Raw genomic sequence first — 20,216 nt, forward strand, 5'->3', positions numbered from 1 at the left:
CAGGCCTATGCACACAATAAAACAGTGGAAACAAACATGTGTTTGACTTTCATTTGTGAATGAAACTTTGTGCCCTTTATAGTCTGTGTCCAATATTGTGTATTTGTATATATTGTATATCATATATATGCTAAGGTCCCGCTACTGACACGATAGCAGTCATTTAGTGCGCATATGTGTAATTAAACCCATGATATCAAAATCTCACTCCAGCCAGGTACCCAAAGTACTCCCTACGTTGCTCAATTCTCTACAGCTAGCTTGAACAAGATTTAGACCCCATGAATTCTAGCCAGCATTTTAGAAATACTGCGGTCATGGTCAACATCTCTGAAATTTCATTTATTTTATGCAAGTTTATGGAGTAGTTCTTTCAAAGAACATCCTCTGGATATTAGCAATGGCTTCTGAATCCAAAAAACGAATACGCCCTACACAAAGCACGCATGTTTTTAGAGGTTGAAAATGGTGAAGTAGGAAAATGTAGCAGTGAAGGGGAAAGGGAAAGAACATTGATTAGAGGAGAGAGAAAGAGAGATACAGAACTATTGTGAGGGCAAACCAACATTTATCCTGCAATTCTCTGTGACCCACATTCCTAGTTAAAAGCCAATAGGCTTTTCATTTCCTCTTCTCCATTACCATAGGGTAAACACAAACCTAGCAAGGAATTTCCTGTTATTCCATACGGAGACAGTTAGCATTCGCTAACATAGCAGATTGCTTAGGTTTCAGCTAATACGTCCAGAAATGGCCGCTGTGTTTGCATAGCATTCATTTCACACTACACAGCTGTGTCCATGAAATATAGCTGAGTGTAATTCACTGCACATGGGGCTGGGGCTGGGGGGGGTTATTACTGCAGGTTGTCTAAGCTCTTTGGAAGGCCTTGTCAGCGTCAGAGAAACAGCTTGTCTTGTTATATGTTAAAGTCATAGAATGTTTGCTAATTTGAAGGTTATTTCAGTTTTTTTACCGAGTGCATTGGTATGTTCAATCAATCAATGTTTATTCATATAGCCCAATATCACAAATGTTACATTTGTCTCAGTGGTCTTCACAGTGTGTACAGAATATCAGTATGACAACACGACACCCTCTGTCCTTAGACCCTCACATCGTACAAGGAAAAACTTCCAGAGAAAACCCACAGTTTAAAGGGAACATGGGAGAAACCTCAGGGAGAGCAACAGAGGAGGGATCCTTTGTTGTTGTTGCTTTGAATATACTTTCTTCAGGTAAAAAAAGTATGTGCTTAAGCTGAGACATAGGAACACAGTAACATTGCATGCATTTGGCTACCATTGGTCATGTTCTCAGAATTGTTCCTGGTTTGTTGGTGGTTTTAATGACATAAGAGTTTACATTCTACTTCTCTAATATAGGGCAAGTTACACATGGGTTTATTCGCAGAATTAAGCATTGGGAACCAGTTCTGATGGTGTGGGAGTCTAATAATTGCTTCCTTCGCTTCATGTGCTGTTTCCTGTCAGGCAGGAAGTCTGTGATCCACCTGGATCATATTGTTGTCCCAAACAGACGTTCATTTAAATAAGAACAATCTGAGCTTCCGGGGCGCCTGGAGCGCTGTGACTGAGCGGTTAGTTTTGCCTGGCCGCTTATCCAGCCTTTGTGATTGGTCAACGCTGTCTGGGTATAATATGAAGGTGTCTACTGTTTTTAATCATTCTTGGCTAATCTGGAGGTTTGTTTCCAACCTTCTGATCATCTCGCTTGTGTTTCTTGACCTGTCAATCATTCTTATATTGATGTCCCTGTATTCAGATATTGTCTTTGTGAGAACAACGTTATTATTACTCAGAGAAATGACGAAAACTGTGAAGAAAAGACCGAATTTGCAATAAACCGGAAGTATCCTTTAAATGTGCTACTTTCTTTTAGCGTAGCTATCATCATGTGGTCAAGATCAAGTAAGGTCCCAGAAGGAAGTGCTGAGCAGGGAAAAGGCTGACTGAAGGTAGGAAACCTGTTGGACTGCACAGAGCAGAAAGAGCAACAGCTCTGTGTTCCTTGGAAAGCAAATACAGCGTGGGAAGTATAAACCTTACTAAAGAAAAGAGGTCAACTGTGGCACACCACCATAAGTAGGAAACAGCCTCTGACTGATGTGTTACTCCTCCGAACACTCTTTGTGTTTTGTTATTTTTGTGCTGCAACATGCAAATCTCAGTTGTATTAAACATTTCCTTCAACAGTTTTGAGGAACTTCTTTCCTCTCCTATTCCTTCATCAAACCATTATAACATATGAAATGTTTACTTGACACAGGAGAAGGGGACAGGCGTTTTTGATAATGGCTATTTTCTTCAGGACAGTGGTGGAGCCCGTGAAACCAAAGCACCTAAAGGGGGTTTTTGTACCGTTACTTCTTACTGCCACAGTTAAGGCCTTTTGATGTGAAAAGTGACACCAATTTTATACAAAATTGGTCACTGTTACTATACTCACCCTCTGAAATCAGTTACAGTATGTATTGTCTTTCACCCTGTAAATGTCAGAGTGATGTCATCTGGTTTATCTCAGTTTGAGCTGTATGTCAGAAAGCCTGTGGTACAAACAAGGGGGTGAAGAGACAGCATTGTAGAAAACTCAAAACTGACATTTTTTTACAATTGCAGGATCTGAATCAAAATGATAGGGTTGCAGCCTTTGTGATAAATATCATATTCCCGTGGTGATCGTGTGATTTACATCCCTAAATGGAGCCACATGCAGACGGACTTACACTTTTTAAACTCAACAGCTGTCTCTTGCATCACAAAACAAAGCTCACATTTGAAATGTTAAATCATCAACTTGTTTTGTCAAAATAAAATAGTGGCATTTTGGGAAATGTATGATTCAGTCATTTTTGGAGTTTAAGCAACACTAAAAGGATATTTAACCCTTGGCTGACTTGATACTTTTTTCTCTTTTTTTATTAGCTTTTTGACACTTCCAAAACTTTATGGATGTGCAGTATTATAATACAATAGCACTCAACTCAAAATCCTTCTTGTCTCATTAAAGATGAGCCCCACAAATCAAGCAGCAGTCCGTTCTCCTTTAACTGAAATGTTTATTCTAGTAAACAGCACAGACCATGTAGAGGGGATCACTGTTCAAAATAAACCAGCATCTGTTTGCTCCTCCAAATGGTTCCTCATCAAGTTTACTTTTTCTTCTTCATCTTCACTTTTTACAGGACAAATATAACAGACATGGTACTATACAGACTGTATACACATCGTATGCATCTTAATAAAGACAGCCTTAAAAGTAGTTTGCCTACATGGGAGGAAGGGCAGTTGAAGGCAAAGAAAACTAAATCCAACAAGCCTCAGAAAGAAGAAAACTGAAGTGAATGGAGAATCAAACAGGTTCCCCCAAACGCATCAGTATGTCAGTAAGAGAGATTGAAAGGTTTCATTCCAAAAAGAAAAATCCACCATTTATAAAGAAATAAAATGAATCTTAATTTTTGTGTATTGACCTTGCTCTACAGAGCTGGGAGTGAGTGGTTGCTGGTGCATAAATAATCATATTAAAAACATACGCTACACATCAAAAACATCAGACAAGTTTCACAGGATATACAAAAAACAACAATAAAAATAAACATTATCTATTGCACAATGGAGGTAACGGGTGACAGTAAAAGATGGTACAGGTGTGGAGTTCAGCTCTCTAAGCAGTACACTGCAGACGAGCCGGGGTCAGGACCCGGGGGGGGCACGGGGTCAGGTATCTATACGTCTTGGTACCCACTCATCTGTCTATAGCAGCAAACGGGGGAACTGTCATACCATTATCTGGCTTCACATTTCTGGTGATAAGATTGTAACTTACTTTTTTATCCAATACTACATTTCCTTTCACTCAATTTAAACATATTTTACATTTGTAAATACTTTTCAGACCGTCCAGCACTTGGTCTGAGCGGGATTAACATCATGTATGACCTTGGAAACAGTCGTTATTGGAGCCTTCAAATGTCTCGATGTGACTATAAGGACTAGACACACCAAGACCAACTTTAAGGGGACATTTTGAATAAAAGTCTTGTTCTTTTCGATGTGCAAGGTGCATGTCACGTTGTTGTGAACATGTTCACTGAAAATGGAGAACTGACAATAAGCTAGCTTGGTAGTTATCTTGGTAGCTAGCTACATTTTCTCTGAATTCACATTAAAAGTATTTGTTCCCAGAGAAAGTCAGTTCCACACATGTAGCTACCAACCTAGCAGCACGTTACATAACAAACGGACATTTACTCAGAAGAGCTAGACAACAAGCTAGAATTGTTACCTGCCCGCTACTAGCACCTTTGCTTCAATGAGGACTGAACAGGTGGAAAGATGTTGGACAGGTGGAAAGATGTTTGACATCGTATCGTAACATCTTCAACACAGTGGCAAAGATTTAAGATGTCAATCTGGAGGTGTACAGCTTAGAGAAGCTCCATGTACCAGGAACACTGATGTAACAGCTACAGTAAACTAAATATGTATGATGTGTAAACAGGACAAACACATGACATGGGAGAAGCAGTTCACATTTCCATCATGTCGTCTTTTCTGTGAATTCACATTAGAAGCATTTTGAACCCCAGAAAGGCAGCTCTACACATGTAAAATATCTGGGGGACAGCAACAGTTTGATACTTCAGTCTCATGCTATTGTTCAGTGTGGTGACTGGAGAAATGTAACAGTAAATAATGAGGTCATGTTGTCAATGCAAAGCCCCGCACCAACACAAAGTAAACTTCCATTTGAGTCGTTAGCATCGTTAGCATTTTTGACCTAGCCCAAAGTAATATATTGTGTCACAGTGCTGGATGGTGATCAGACAGAACCAATTAGCAACATTTAAAGTAAAATAAAAGAATTTAGATCGGTCAAACAATAAAATAAACTGCAAGGGAAAGAAGTAAGTTGTCAATAAAAACAGGGTAAAATAAATCTTCATCCTTTGTGATGAATTCTTAAGTGGATAATTACTGAGAAGCACTATGCTCACTACTGCCTCTGGTGGCAGGGGGCTTAAATGGTCGTATTTTGAGCAGACCTCCTGAGATTTTACAAAATATTTGTTTCATTTCCACCTTAAAAGTTGTTGAGGGGAGTTTCAAAATGCCTCCATTCCTCGTAACACATTGATTTGACATCAGACAGAAGTGTTTGAATTCCATCAAAAGACATCCAGCACTGTATTTATATGATGAAAAGGGCCATAGGTTTAACCTGGGCTCAATAAGGAACATTACGAATGTCACCAGGCTATGCTATATCTAAGCAAAGAGAAACTCCAAAAGTAATGTTCAGAAAGTATGGTCAGAATTTGACTGCAGGCGAAACATGACTGAAGCATATGATTGAGAATGACACACCAATACAGAATTGCATTTCTAAACATGATATTAGAAACACAGGGGCTCGAAGTGAAACAGAAAATAACTTCTGCTTTAAAGTCCACATGAAATCAAACAGAAACAAACATCACTCACTACTTCAAGTAAAAGGGACAACTCATAGAAAACAGGTCGAGTGGTTCAGTCCATGAGAAAAACATCAAATGATGACACATAAGAAATAGCACTTTTCCAATATTTCAAATTCCCAGCATTACGACACCTGATACTCCAACCCTTTCCAAACACTCTCCAGCTTCTGCTCACTGTCTGTAGAGCACTACAATAGTCCTTTAAGATGTTCCTTTCAAACAAAAACATGTCAAATAAAAGCCAGCTCCTAAAAACGGTTAAAATCCTCCTCCTATAAAAAGAAAAGAAACGTAGAAAAACGATTTCCCTCATCTCGCCTGTCATTAGTTGAATGTGTGACATCACAGCTGTGGAGGAGAGGCAGAGTTCGCTCAGTTTGTCTAAACACACGGTACAACCTCACACTCGTGGATAAGGAAATATATCCGTACAATTTGTTGCTGTCACTCAAAGGATGCTGACGTCTAAAGTTGTTTTCACAAGTCAGGTGTTTGTCACATTAGAGGGAGCCAGTGATTGATCTTTATCAGTTGTTTTTCCTTTCGTAATGTGAAATATATTGAACCTGAACTGGACCCGGGGCCACATTAACCCGCCCACTGTTTTGTTCTTTATGTATAGTCTATATTAGTTTACAGTTATTATATTAGGTGGTGGTTATTTGGTTAAGCACAAATATGTTCTAGAATATGCACTATGTTAAACCAATGTGGAATAATAAGACTTCACACAAAGGCTGAGCAATATGAGTAAAATCATATATCACGTGATGTTAGAACAATTATCTTAATATTGACATGACAATATTTTTCTTAGAGTTGACCAAAAATGTTAACACTCAATAAATAAAAAGCCTAAGTGGGAAAATGCAAATGAAGAGGAGCTACTTAGTCTGCTAAATTCAGAAATTAAATTATGTACTGTAATGCAGCCTTTAAAAAAACTACAACATTTTTTTTAAACATTAACCCTAATTAAATGTATTATGTCAACAGTTTACACATCATTGTCTTAGGTTAGTTGGAAGGAATAATATATGTTTAAATAAAAAAGACTTTCAACTTAATGATATTGCTATACTTAAATACTACATGATAGGTAATCTTTGAAATAATATATTTAATTGAAGTCAACTATTCAATTCTTTCAATATCCAATATCTAACATATGACCCAACCCTACCTAACTACACCTTTTTACACATCATGGCAAGTGTATCCTTTAAGGGCAAGTTTCATAATAGCTTCTCAAATTTGATAAATAATGAACCCTTAAAATAGCATAGTGACATCATCGGGTTTTAGGGGGCTAAACATAAAGAAGTACCCATTGTAACTTGGGTGCCTTGACAGCACATTACCTCACAATGATGTACAAATCAAAGTAGTGCTGTGAAATCACATGTGTATTTTGTTTCTCAGTGGGTGTGGCATATTCTTGAACATATATGTGATTAAATAAATAAAGCACAAAGTAAGTGCCACACAGTGAACCTGGAGTCTTTGGGCCCTGAGGGACCTGCCTGCTTAGCCTGATGTTAATCCAACCTTGTCTGGAGGTCAAATCTTAGCAAGACGCGATCATCGGGGGGGGGGGGGGTGAAAAAACTGAGTATGGGTTTGTGACAACATTTCCTGAGAAAGAAAATTGGAGAATAGAGATTTGAGAATCTCTGAGGAGCGATAAATCCAGTCTTCTCTATAAACAAATACTTAAGCAACGCCTCATCATGTAGCATTTTCCTACCAGCAAAACCCTTACGGACACAGGTAATACCATCAGTAGTGTGTGATATATCCATGTCGGCCCTTATATATCAGTGCAAAAAAATCCCTTTGAAGAAATACCTGGGCCGTTTGAATTCAACTATTATTTTCGTCACAGCTGCTCGTTGCTAGCAGCGTTGCTAGCAGCGTTGTTAGCATGTGAGTGGAGCTGGAAAACAACACGTGGAATTCAAACAGTCGAGGTGCTCAGCCTGGATCCAGCCACTATAGTGCATAAACACAGTGCATCCGTGTGTCTCCTTCAGGCCACACCTTCCTCTTCCTCCTCTCTTTCTTCTTCCTTTGTCTCTTCACGGCATTACAATATGGAGTTGTCGGCCCTCAGTTTTGTTGTCTTGGTTTTTAAATGTCAACGGCCTTTAAGTTCTCTGTTTAATTTGTTGAGTAATTGCGCATGGGGGAATGTAACTAGTGGAGATGCAGGACCTGTGTGTGTGTGTGTGTGTGTGTGTGTGTGTGTGTGTGTGTGTGTGTGTGTGTGTGTGTGTGTGTGTGTGTGTGTGTGTGTGTGTGTGTGTGTGTGTGTGTGTGTGTGTGTGTGTGTGTGTGTGTGTGTGTACCAGAGTTTGTATGAACTTGAGTTATACCGGTGATGTGCTTTGTGTCTGAGTATTTCGATGTCGGTCATGTTTGTCTGCATGTCTCTTCACTATGTGTGTAGGGGGGGTTTGGGGGGCTTCCCAGGTCATGCATTGGACATCTCGGCCTTGCTGAGGGCGATGGCCAGCTCCAAGTCCTCCTGCTCCTGTAGCCTGAGCCTCTTCAGTCGCTCTCGCTCTGCCCGCTCACTCTCTCGCTTCGCCCACTCCAACTGCTGAGCCTCGTTCCCAAACTACACACAGGAAGACAACGAGACAAACCTTAAAATAAGAAATATAAATGTGTGAAAACGGCTAACCAGGCAGGGCATTGGCTAACAACAACTCAGAGAAAGCTACCTAGCATACAACAAAGGAACAAAGATAGAAAGACTGTCCTCCTATTTCTGAAAGTGAAATATATGGATGATAGACATAAAAATGTAATTTCCTTTTTCAGCAACACATGATAACATCCATAATATCACGTACTGCTCTTTAGATTATATGAATTATCATCATGTTTAAGTACATTGTTTTGTGTGTCCAGTCTCTTACCTTGGCTTTGTCAGGTCCTGTCAGAGAAGTGGATTACAGAGACATTATGTATTAGAATTCAGAGCACAACACACCAAGATTGTGAAGGATTCCTGGACAGTGTCTCTGTCTCTGTGTACTTACTTGTCTTTCTTGGGGGCAAAGGGATTATGATTTTTTTATTTAACATAAATAATGATTTAGTTTAGCTTAGTCAGTTTGTATCAGATGGTGAAGCAGATGCCTGCGCTGATATCAGGCAGCACAACAAATATGTAGAAGTATGCTTAAGAGGTGATAAAAAGCCAACCTTCTCTAACATAATAAGACGTGCATATCGAGAAGTGACATCAGAGTTCATGAAGTAAACCCCTAGCAACACAGATGGTGAATTTAGCAACAGAAAGCAAGGCAGACAGACTCCAGAGCTGACAGTTGAGAGGGGATACTGCCCTCTCAGATTCATCTGAGTAGCACCATTCAGCCAGAATGCACTACCTTTATAGAGCTCTGCTCACAAGTCTTTAGGAGCATGTTAAAGTCCCTACAGTGTCAGACTATACAATGGTCTTGTGTCTGTGCATAGCTGTGTGGCCATGTCTACTCAGTGACAGTTAAACTGCATCAACCATCTCAACTTACACAACTGGAGTCTGCAAAACCTGATGTTGAGCCTTTAGGGACATTACTTGTTGCCGAGGGTGCGGCGAAAGGGTCTTTGCCGCTGAACGGGTCTCCCACGCCCTTTTTCGTCTGAAACGGGTCGATGGCGTCACTGCCAAATGGCTGGAAAGGGTCACATGGTTTGGAAGGGTCAACTGCTCCAGGCGTGCTCACTGGAGTACTTTTACCTGAAGACAAGAAGGATAAATCATCAATACAATCAAAAAGAGAGCAGAAAGATTTCAGATAGGCACAGTTCTATGTTTCCATCATCCCCACACATGCTTTCAGAGTTAAACGGGCATATAAAACAGCGTTAATGAAAACTCTTAAATGCTAAGGCTTTAACTATAATAACCAGAATTTGTATGCTTCCGCCAACAACTCAAGTTGCAGTTTACGTTAAACCCCCAGGAAGTGTGCCGGGCATTGAAGCACATTTGCATAGTGGCCAAACGCTGGTACTACAGTTTCCATGTCAGTCTGACGTTTTCAGCTCAATGGAAGACCCAGTACGAACACTGGAATTGGAATGATTACGTCTTGAAAGTAGCAAAATTCGCTAAAAGCCAAATTCCGGGTTTTTTCTCCTCCCCTTTCATTTGACTGTCGAGAGGCGGGGCTTAAGGAAACCGCAAGTGCTCGTGCTCTATGAGTCCAACTGCCCTGTAATCCACAATTCTTTCCTCGAGTCAGGCCACTTGGCTTTATGCGCCACTGAGCAACTTTCATAGGAATGAGAAGCTCCTCCAACTCTGATTCCAGTTCCCTTTACACATCAAAGTCATTACTTGACATTTGTTTTTTTGGCCAAGAACGTGTTTTGTGAGGTCACAGAGATAATGATCTTTGTTATCCAAATTCATATATATTAATCCAACACATAAAGCCTCGGTCATGGCAGTCGCCTGCGAAGAGGCATACAGAAAGGGAATAAGTAAAAACCGAAAAAGATAGGTCTCTGATTGCAAATAAATATCTGCAGTGTGGTGAGGAAGACAAGAGAGCTGCAAAGAAAAACACCAAAGCAGACCTGTCAAAGGCTTCAGGTCTCACGTATCTCAGGGCGAAGATGTTCACCGCAGATTGCATGGGAAATTCTCTGAGTGATCTATGTTGATAACACACGATCTGATTTGATCATTCAGGATTGAAACTCACAAAACTAAATGATGTAGTTCTCATGGGTCTGCCCACGCCCTGCAATAACTCTGCTGTCACCTCAGAGATAGCTACCAGCTCTGAAAGTCATGCGAGTTTCACCTCCACACCACAGCAGTTCATAGCAAGTGCCAATACAAATCTTTCTGCAAGTTACCCCATACAGTGCTACATCCTCCGCTGGTATGGGGAAAAACCGAGCGAAAGACAACACCCGAGGACAAAAACAAACGTGATCACCCGTTACCCACGCAACCATGCTCAACGGTTTCCTGGTAAGACTCTCGGTTGGGTTTCTGCCCACATTACAAACTGTTGGTTCACCAAAGTACCAACTACACACATAACATGTTCAAAGACCACACACATTCATTGTCCTCAAGGTTAACTCAATACCATATTTTACACATACATTGACAAAGTCAGGATTTATGGACATATAATATCGCCCTGCAATTAAAAAGGTCATTTCACTATCTTTTGATATTTTGGTGTTTAATGAAACCATATCAAATATATATTTTCTATATTAAAAAGAAAAACAAAATACAGCTGTAGTGATAAAAGACCATCAGAATACCCCACAGTGGCAACTTGTTTGGTTTGACTAACACTTAACACAGAGAATTATACAAAACAAGAACAATCCTGACGGGGCCAAAAATGTTGATATGTTTTATTGAAGAATAGCTTGTGCATAAATTAGTATTACAAATAAATGATGATGAAACTTCTGTGTATAATGTTTCTGGGCTTTTTCTGAGTCAAGTGTTAACAAATGTGTAGAAAATAATAAAATACATATCTGTACATCTTGTAATGGAGCTATGTTAGCCCTTGCGATCAGTGAAATATTAATACTTTCATAGAATTTAGCCACTAGCAAAAATGTGGCATATAGCTTTTTTTTGTCTCTTTCTGAGATGAATGTATTCTATGCATGGTCCTTATTCAATGAAGATATAGAATAAAAAGAATGAAATAAAAGTTCTAATCGGTAGCATTTTTCTTGACCTGAAATTAATTTGTCACACTTTAAGATCTTTTTAATGTCTTAAAAGCTTCTTATAGAGGCCCTTGAATTACACCAGTATACTTGAAACACTTATATGCTATAAAAATTCATTCTTGTTTATCACACATGCTGAAGAACCACAGGGAGTCTACAAATAAGAAATAATTTAGCAACAATAATTATAGTAATGGCAGTTTCTGCTTAAAACAGCAGCTGTGCCTGGCAGAGGGCCGTGGGAACATAAAGAAGTGCACCATGTTGCTTTTATGGGTGTTAAACCACAGGAGCAGTCAAAGTGTTCACACACGTGTTTGGCTCCATTATCAAGATAACTGGGCTGTTCGGGGTCAGCTGTTCAGTTCACACCATGCTGAGCAAAGCAATGCAATGCCTGCCAATCATTTCTTTCCTCACTCACACACACACACGCACGCACGCACGCACGCACACGCGCACACGCACGAGAAACCACAACCATGGGCTCCACCCGATTTTAAAATAACCCACTACATTAGTGTCATCTGAATTTAAAGTCTATCACACAATTGTACATGCAGTAGTTAATCTACTGAAAACACTACAAGTAAAGCAACTGAAGACAGAAAACAAATATTATAATTTGATTAAATGAAGCGGAAGACAATTGTTATATTGCCTTGTAAACAGTGTCACACACAGTCACACAGTCACACACAGTCACACACACACACACACACACACACACACACACACACACACACACACACACACACACACACACACACACACACACACACACACACACACTAAAGAGAGGGGAAGTAGGTTAGGGTGTGTCTGCAAACAACAAGCCAAGCTAACCACAGATCATCTCTCTTATACCTGCACGTGCCGACACAAACATCAGAACTGCGCTGTGTTAACAATCCTAATAGAAAATATCAATGAAATATTGAAAAGCAATAATGTGAGTGTTTGCATTAGTGGTTGCAGAGTTAACAGTGGAGATGAAGCGTCTGCTGCCTCTTCTTAAACTGGAACACATGTCTCTTTAGTACCATTCTACAACCCCTGAGTCAGCAAGCCTGCAGGGTAGTGTAATAGCACCAAGTGTGGCCACAGTTGAGGCTGAACACAGAGGGGTATTATGGGTAATGGTGATTCACATTATCAACATTGATTCCCACGGGACAGTGTCGTGCCATCCCCCAAGCTACTTTTCTGTCATTTTCCTCCAACATATCTTTAATTATCTATCAATTTCATTTTCAATATCTGCAACCAGACACCATGCGTCTCATGTGGGCATAAAGTAAGAAGTGAGAGAATCCTTGTACAGTGTTGTCCAAATTCTACAACAACTACTTATATTTTTAGGCTGAGTTTCAGTGTAGCATGTTTACACTTGTGTTTTAGGGTACACTATTGTCCAACGGTTTACAAACTGCACTGCGTTATAAGTTAAGGGTGCAGTATGGAATTGGAAGATCGTGTTAGTGATGGACAGTATCTAAATCATAATAATCTCACATGTGTGGGTTCATGTTCCAGTAACGGATGCATCGATGTCAAGCAGACTTCTATAATCTCAACTACATCCTAAGAGTTCCTGTGATTTCCGGGAAATGAAAATGGTTTATTTCCTTTATTTGACTGACATGTTGACACATTAAGTCAAAAAGTTCAGCAGGAAATATCTGCACATTGTTCAGAGCAGGTGGTCCTATTTTTATAGCAACTTTAAAGCAAAGTGCTTTACATTAAAATAAATGCAGCAAAAGGTGGCATATAGAAGAATATGAAGGAAACGCATTACAAACAAGCCGACAGACCCCAACCACAAACACACACAGGAAGGAACAGCAATACATGACTTTGCACACGCAGAAGCATATTTAAGAGCCTAAGCTTTTTGGGATGTCTTGCACCAAGTTCTTCTGGAGTCTTCCCTCCATATGCACCAAACAGTCTAACCTGCTAGGTTTCCATTTTTAATTGAAACCTACAACAAAGAAGCCATTTCCGCTCCTGCCAGTTCCTGAGAGCTCTGATCTCTGGTGATCTGAACCCTGAGTCGGGTCGTCCTCAGAAGCCTCTGTTGCACTACAAAGACTGTCTTTAACAACTTGGGCTTGTTGGTAATGTCAGTGTTTTGATCTTGATTGAACGGACAATGGAATTGGCTGAAGCCAAGCTCTCAATCTGCCATGGATGTAAGACACATCAGGGTGGAGATTTGGTCATCACATTAAACCATCAAGCGTACTCGGTGTTTAGATAAAGTCCCACTTCCTTCTTAAGCTGACCTTTGTTGCACTAGCCTGGGACAGATCATGTATGTATTCAAAGACGCTTCTTCATCGTTCATCTTTCTAACACGGTCAAATTATCATGGTGGAGTTCTCTGAGAGACGTTTAAGGTAATGAGTCCCAATAACTCCAACACCCTAGAATTAAACAAAAAGGTATCACACTCACCACTGGGGGGTTTGGGCCTTGGGGGGACACTTTTCTTCGGTGGCAGAGCTGGCGTGTCACTCTTCCTGCTGAATGGATCATCCACAAACACGGACTGGAAAGAGTCATAGAGAGGATATGTGGATTCAAAAATAACTGTCATTTCTATTTATTAAAATGTGCATGAAAGGGTGAAGTGAGCAACAGGGAGTTGAGCCAGGTGAGGTTGAAAGTGCAATAAAAGCTTCACCAGTAATAATCCAATACTAGGGGTGTAACGGTATCCGTATTCGTCCCGTACCGTCACGGTTCGGCACATGCAGTCACACGGCGAATACGCCTTTTTTTTACGAGTGGGAAAAAAGTCTGTCCTTCAGGGCAGCATCCACTACACTATTTATAATCCAGGGGGCGGTATTGCGTCTAAAAGCTGTTTGCCAGCCGCCCTTAAACAACAAATGAAGAACAAGAAGAAACAACAACAACACGAACTAAATACAAGAAGAAGAAAAGTTAGTATGGCGATTTCAGATAACACACAGGAGCTAGAACCCACCTGCTTCTTTTAAATCAGCTGTGTGGGAACATTTTGGGTTCCCTGTGGACTACAATAACGATGAAGTGTGCGAGTGGTGGATCCGACGAGAACGGTGTGTTGGCGTTGTTCGATAGCGGTGCGGTATGCTAATGGGAACACGCGCCAAACATGCTAAATCACATCAGAAGGCATCACCCAGATTTGCCACTCACCGGAGCCCGGCAAAAGACAACAGCTGTTCAACAGCTGATCCCCGCTGTTTTTAAGAAGCCAATAGACATGAAAGCCATGAGACCAAAATAAATAACGGAAGCTTTTGGCATATGTTTTTCAACGACTTTGCGCTCTTGAAACACTTTCTTATTATTTATGATGCAAGACATTCTTTTTAGTTTTACAGCTTGATGAAACCTTTTTGTTTGACATCAGCCATTATAGATAATATGGCCATCTGAGTGTGTGTGGTACTGTTTATGGTTTGTTTTTAAATGTTTAATACAGTTAATTATTGAAAATGTCAGAGTTCCTTATTTTGAGACTGAAACTTGCACTACTGTTAAAAAATAAATAACAACAAACCTGGAATTATGCATTTGGGACTTTTTTTGCTTTTTCTTGTTGTACCAAACCGTACCGAACCGTGACCCCCAAACCGAGGTACGAACCGAACCGTGACTTCTGTGAACCGTTACACCCCTATCCAATACTGTATCATTTCACATGAAGAAAAGGAATAGTTCAAAGTGTCTCACACACGGCTGCTAGATGTACACACGCTGGCTCAGCTCATAGCAAACTGATAGAAACAGCTACAACAGAAGCCGTTTCTAAATAGAGGAAATGATTCTCCTTCTTTATTCTTGGAACTATTGTGATGAGTCCAGCTCCATCGAACGCCACACTGACTCACCATGCTGCGTTTTAAGAGATGGAGGAAAATGGGAACATCTGGACTTGGACACTTTTCACACACTGAGTGTCACTTTTTGTTAAATAAATATAAATCGTTCACAATCTCTTGATTACACAAAATACATTTACCAACAATAGACTCTATACAGAAACATTAACTGATGAAAAAGATAATGTTTTAATCAATTCTAAAACTTTTCTCATATGATTTTTCCTTTTTATGATTCAAACATTTGTATTAAGTAATGCAAAGTAAAAAATGGAAGAGCATTGATGAAGAACACCAAAGAAAGAATAAGCATGTCTCTGGTACCTTCTGGTAGTCCGGCAGCCAGCCGGCCCGGCCCTCAAAAGGCTCTCTGGGCTTCGACATGAGGCTGAAGTCTGCGAAGCCAGCCGAGCTGTTACTGCTGCTGCTGAACGAACCGCTGCCAAACGGGTCCAGCGTGCCAAACAGATCTGAAGAAAAATATGATATCAGTAAGCATATTATTTACAGCTAGTCTATTAAATTGATTACAGTCAGTCTGCTATGTCGGTCCAGACTGAAACATCCATTGCTGGATTGAACATTGTGTACACACATAAATGCTGCCCAGTCAATACATGTACTAACTTTGACCATCCCTTGACTTTTCTTCCAAGGACATCATGGGGTTTAGATCTATAGTTATGGGGAAACATGTCTCGATAAATTATTGGATAGATTACCGAGACACACACGAATTAGCAATGACAATTAGCGATGTTAGCATGGGAACAGACATAAACAAGAAGGTGAACATTGTAAACATTAAAGCTGGTCAATGCTAAGTTTGCTAGCATTGCCATAGTGAGCATAACTGTGATGTTAGAATTATTCCATTGCTCCAGGATATACTTTTGTTTCCAATTATTAGTTGTAAGAACATTTTTGCATAGGGCTATGATGACAGGATCTTAGAGTTGAACACTCATCCATTTTTATGACCGTTGTCCAAAGCAGCATATTGTACTAAATGATAAATGATATATAAGAATATAGGTTTCATAAATGTGAAAGGGCCCTTCAGGTAAAGAACATTTAGGTGCATGGTCATAAACGCCAGGCCTAACTTGAGCCAGTGTTTTTGAAATCCTATCAACAATCTGAGTATGGAAATGAATAAGCTAATGTGACAGCTATCCTCAGCTGCCATGGTTTGAATAGGCAAGCCACCATGGTGACCTCAGCCTGCGTCAACATGACCTCAGTGTGGTGACAGGCTCAAGTTCCTCCAACCTCCAAGGCATTCAAGCTAATCCACAATGTGTACGTGTTTGTATGGGCTATATTCATATCATGAAGGCAATTAAAATAATTGTCTTCTGCTGGAGTGAACTCACAACTGACTGAAAGAGCTGCAGAGATATATATACATTCATGATGTTATGCCATCACAAAAACAACTCAAGCAATGGCACACAGTGAGAGGATAGTACAACTGATTGAGACTATTTATGGCAATATTTGACACAAAGACAGAGATTCCATTCATTTTAATTCAAAATAAATACATTACGTTCACAGAAACTGCAGATGTTGGAAATTCAAATAAACCGTACCTGGTACTTTGGGTTTTGGGTTGCCTGAAGAGAATGGGTCATTGCTTGTGAAGTGACTGGTTGGCTGCTGCAAGCAAAACAAGAGTGAGAGCATTTATATTGTAAAGAAAACTCATAAAAAAAAGTCTTGATTTTATTTAAAAAAGGGGATTTTATTTAATGATCATAAGTTAATTCCATGTTTCTTGCTTTTGGTCTGAAACAAGTACCTTGGAAGGTAATGTGGCACTTTTACTGAAGGGGTCTGGTGTGGAGAAGGGATCCATCTTTGTGGTCTTCTTAAAGAAATCTTCAGACGAAGACTTGAACGGATCAGTCTCTTTGAACGGGTCTCCTCCAAAAGGATCTGCAGCAGAAATGATGGATAACTTTAACTTTTCAATTCTTCAGCCATTTCAAATTCCCCAAAACGTTAGCATGTTAGCCTTTCACTTTGATTATGCTAACAGACAGGCAATAAACCCAGGCCCCACATCCAGCGTCACATTCCAATGCGGTTAGACAGAACTGTTCTATTATCTCTGTTACATGCTTTGGGTTAGGCGTCACACTAAACGATCAACATATAAATATGTGTGGGAAAATGGTGAGATCTATCACTGATCTTCATCTACCTCACAGAGAAGTGAAACCTCACAATATGGCAGAAGAGGGAAGTGCGACAGAGGTCACAGAAACACATACGGCTGTTTCACATATGTGGGGGCACAGCTACAAACACAAGGCTGCCACCAAAAGCACAGGCAGCAGGACGCGTATGAGTTTCATTTGAGGGTTAAGACGCCATTCACCAGGGAATCATACTGGTTATGTATATATAATAATACATAGGATATATGATGTGTATGAATGACTTGTATTCTATACACAATTACAATCATGTGAGCTATAAATGAAAAACTCAAAGGGCTTTTTGAGCCATATTTTAGCAACCACACTGATATTTAGATAATAATACATTGAGGGTATCTGATGGGGGGACTTATGTAGATGCACCAGACTAATCATATTTTACACCAAATATTGATTCTTGAAATGCTTAAATTGTACATGCCGTGCAAGGAGGTGTGTATAGGTGTATATTATGTATTGTTATAGTTCAACAATTCCATTAAGAGGGACAGATTTTCTTGTGAATTGAACTACCGTACTTTTCGGACTATAAAGCGCACCTGCATATAAGCCGCAGCAGCTAAATTGTCCGTCTGTCTTGCTCTCGTTCTGTCTCTCGGTTCCACTTCTACTTTGGCGCGCTCTTTTCCGGCCTCCAGCTTTTCCTGCTGGAGCCCGCCGCTTAAAGGTGGCGGGCGCGGACCGGTCATAGAGCCCATAGCGTTAAAGGTGGTTAATTTTACCTGTAAAATCCATAGATTTAGGAGGTTCCCTAGTGGCCGTTAGCTGTACAAAAACAAAATGGGGGAAAAAGTCGCGGCTTATAGTCCGAAAAGTACGGTATATCAAAATCTGAGTCTTAAGGCAATACCTGTGACAGTCGATGGCTGCTTTGCAAAAGGGTCATTTTGGAAAGGGTCCCCTACAGGAGAAAGCGAAGAGCAGGCGGAAAACAAAGACAGTCAGAAAGCAACTCAAGGTAAAAAAACTAGAAGGAACCTGGAGGAAAGAGAAAAGATAAACGGCAGGACAAACATAATCAGATAAGAACAAGAGGCAGAAGGAGCGCAGGGACAATGACTCGAGCACAACAGTGAACGGTGACAACAAATCATCATTATTCACCAGTGAAGAAACTGCCTATCCATCATTCCTTGTAAATGTCAACTTGTGGCCTCTGAACACTTCCAAAATAACCATTTTCGGTCTAAATCAAGACAGAATCAGCAATTGCTTAGATTATTTTCTGCCTTAAATGTTTTCAGAAATATCTTGGTGTAAAGACAGTTTCCAAAAGAGCCGCCATATTGGTCTGGGATGAAACCCATGAACATCGAGACGACGCTGTTGATATGTTCTACATTATCGCTAACAATCAAATAATGAATAAGATCACTGTCGAGCTCTATGATGGAGGAGGAGTGAGAGAAGATGAGTGGAATTAAAGTAGAGGGCGATGCTAACCTTTGAAGGGGTCTGTTTTGAAGGGGTCTTCAGAGTGGAAGGGGTCAGTGTGGAGCTCCTGAGGCTGGCTGTTGAACACAGATGGCTTCACTTTGAATGGATCCTCCTGTGTAAGGACAGAGACGAGAAGAGTCCACAGTCTTAGCGCACACACACACACACATCAGTAATGATAACATTGCGTACACAGGGTCAGATTCCCTAAGGTCTCTGTGTCTTCTATTCAGGCAGAAGACACAAGGCACACGCGCACAGCAGGAGTCACAGTTTGAATGTCCAACAGTGACTATGTGGTCCTTACTGTATGTGCGTGCATATTTAAAATATACAGTTGATCAACAACTCATGCATTAGTTTAAGCAAGGTGTACAAGTAATAACCAATAGCAATCAACTGGATGAGGGTTTATAACTACCAACAGATTGAGAAATTGAGCAGTAATTATTTTTGAAAACAACATAATGTAAAATAAACAGGGGTGTTGTGGTTTGTGAATTAAATTGAATTTACAATAATTAAACTTTCAATGAACTGCCATTCGACAATATCAACGTTTGACTTCATATCAACATTTGGCAAATCAATACCATCTCCACCTCCACCTGCTGCGTTCTGAACACCTGGACAGGCGGAGCCTATTTCCTCTCAACCAGTTGAAGTGGATTATGTATATTTTCTGCAATTTATTCCATTTCTTTTTAATTTCCTGTTCAGGGTTTTCTCTAGTTTTCTTCCCTCGTCCTAAAAATGGAAGTATTGTCATTTGTATTTCTCATTTGGAGTTTAACTTTGGTCAGATATTGGGGTGTACCATTTGAAATCTGGTACCGAGCTTTAGTCCACTGAGGGATTGTTAGCAACATGCTACAAGGTATCATTTTCAGTTGGACCTCTCCAACCTTATCCTTTCTGATAATCCAAATAAACTGTTGGATATTTGTAATGTTAGAAGAAAGAAGTTGACTTGGTCACCATGACGTCACCTATAGGTCTGTGGGATTTCTTTTTGACTTGCGAGTTTGGGCAGTTGCCATCTTTGTTTTGGAACCATAAGTGACTAGAAAGAAAGGGCCAACAAAAAGCTTTACCTTTCATGAACTGTAAAAACATTGTGGAAGGTTTCAAGTTTTACGACAAACACACGGAAAGGTCTTTTTCATAGGTTCATTTTTTCATACAGTCTCTTTGAAACCAGTTGACCCGGCTGGATATTAAACAGATTTTTGAAGGCACTGGCTTTCATCTTTTTGTATGGAAGTTTGTCGCCGTCTAATCCTCTGACTGCTGTTTTTTCTGCCCATTTCACATTATTGTAGACACATTATTCGTAGACACAATGTAGAAATGGTAGAAAAGATAGACAAAAGCTAACCCTAACCTTAACACCTACCTTAAGTTGTAACAACCACATCTATCCTTCAATCT

The 20,216-nt window shown here is 40.1% G+C and overlaps 1 protein-coding gene across 1 annotated transcript in view; it reads right to left on the minus strand.

Moving 5' to 3' along the window:
• Window positions 1–3,059: 3,059 nt before the first annotated feature.
• LOC117445256 (epidermal growth factor receptor substrate 15-like 1) overlaps window positions 3,060–20,216 on the minus strand; it is a 51,314-nt gene continuing 34,157 nt past the window's right edge. The window contains exons 18-26 of the mRNA XM_071202943.1: window positions 18,792–18,897; window positions 18,199–18,249; window positions 16,925–17,061; window positions 16,716–16,782; window positions 15,445–15,590; window positions 13,703–13,796; window positions 9,096–9,257; window positions 8,428–8,444; window positions 3,060–8,123 (exon numbers count right to left, since the gene is read on the minus strand). Coding sequence (XP_071059044.1) covers window positions 7,977–8,123; window positions 8,428–8,444; window positions 9,096–9,257; window positions 13,703–13,796; window positions 15,445–15,590; window positions 16,716–16,782; window positions 16,925–17,061; window positions 18,199–18,249; window positions 18,792–18,897 — 927 coding nt within the window. The 3' untranslated portion in view covers window positions 3,060–7,976. The remainder of the gene's footprint in view (window positions 8,124–8,427; window positions 8,445–9,095; window positions 9,258–13,702; window positions 13,797–15,444; window positions 15,591–16,715; window positions 16,783–16,924; window positions 17,062–18,198; window positions 18,250–18,791; window positions 18,898–20,216) is intronic.

This window comes from Pseudochaenichthys georgianus, chromosome 4, assembly GCF_902827115.2.
Source record: "Pseudochaenichthys georgianus chromosome 4, fPseGeo1.2, whole genome shotgun sequence".
NCBI classification, from domain to species: Eukaryota; Metazoa; Chordata; class Actinopteri; order Perciformes; family Channichthyidae; genus Pseudochaenichthys; species Pseudochaenichthys georgianus.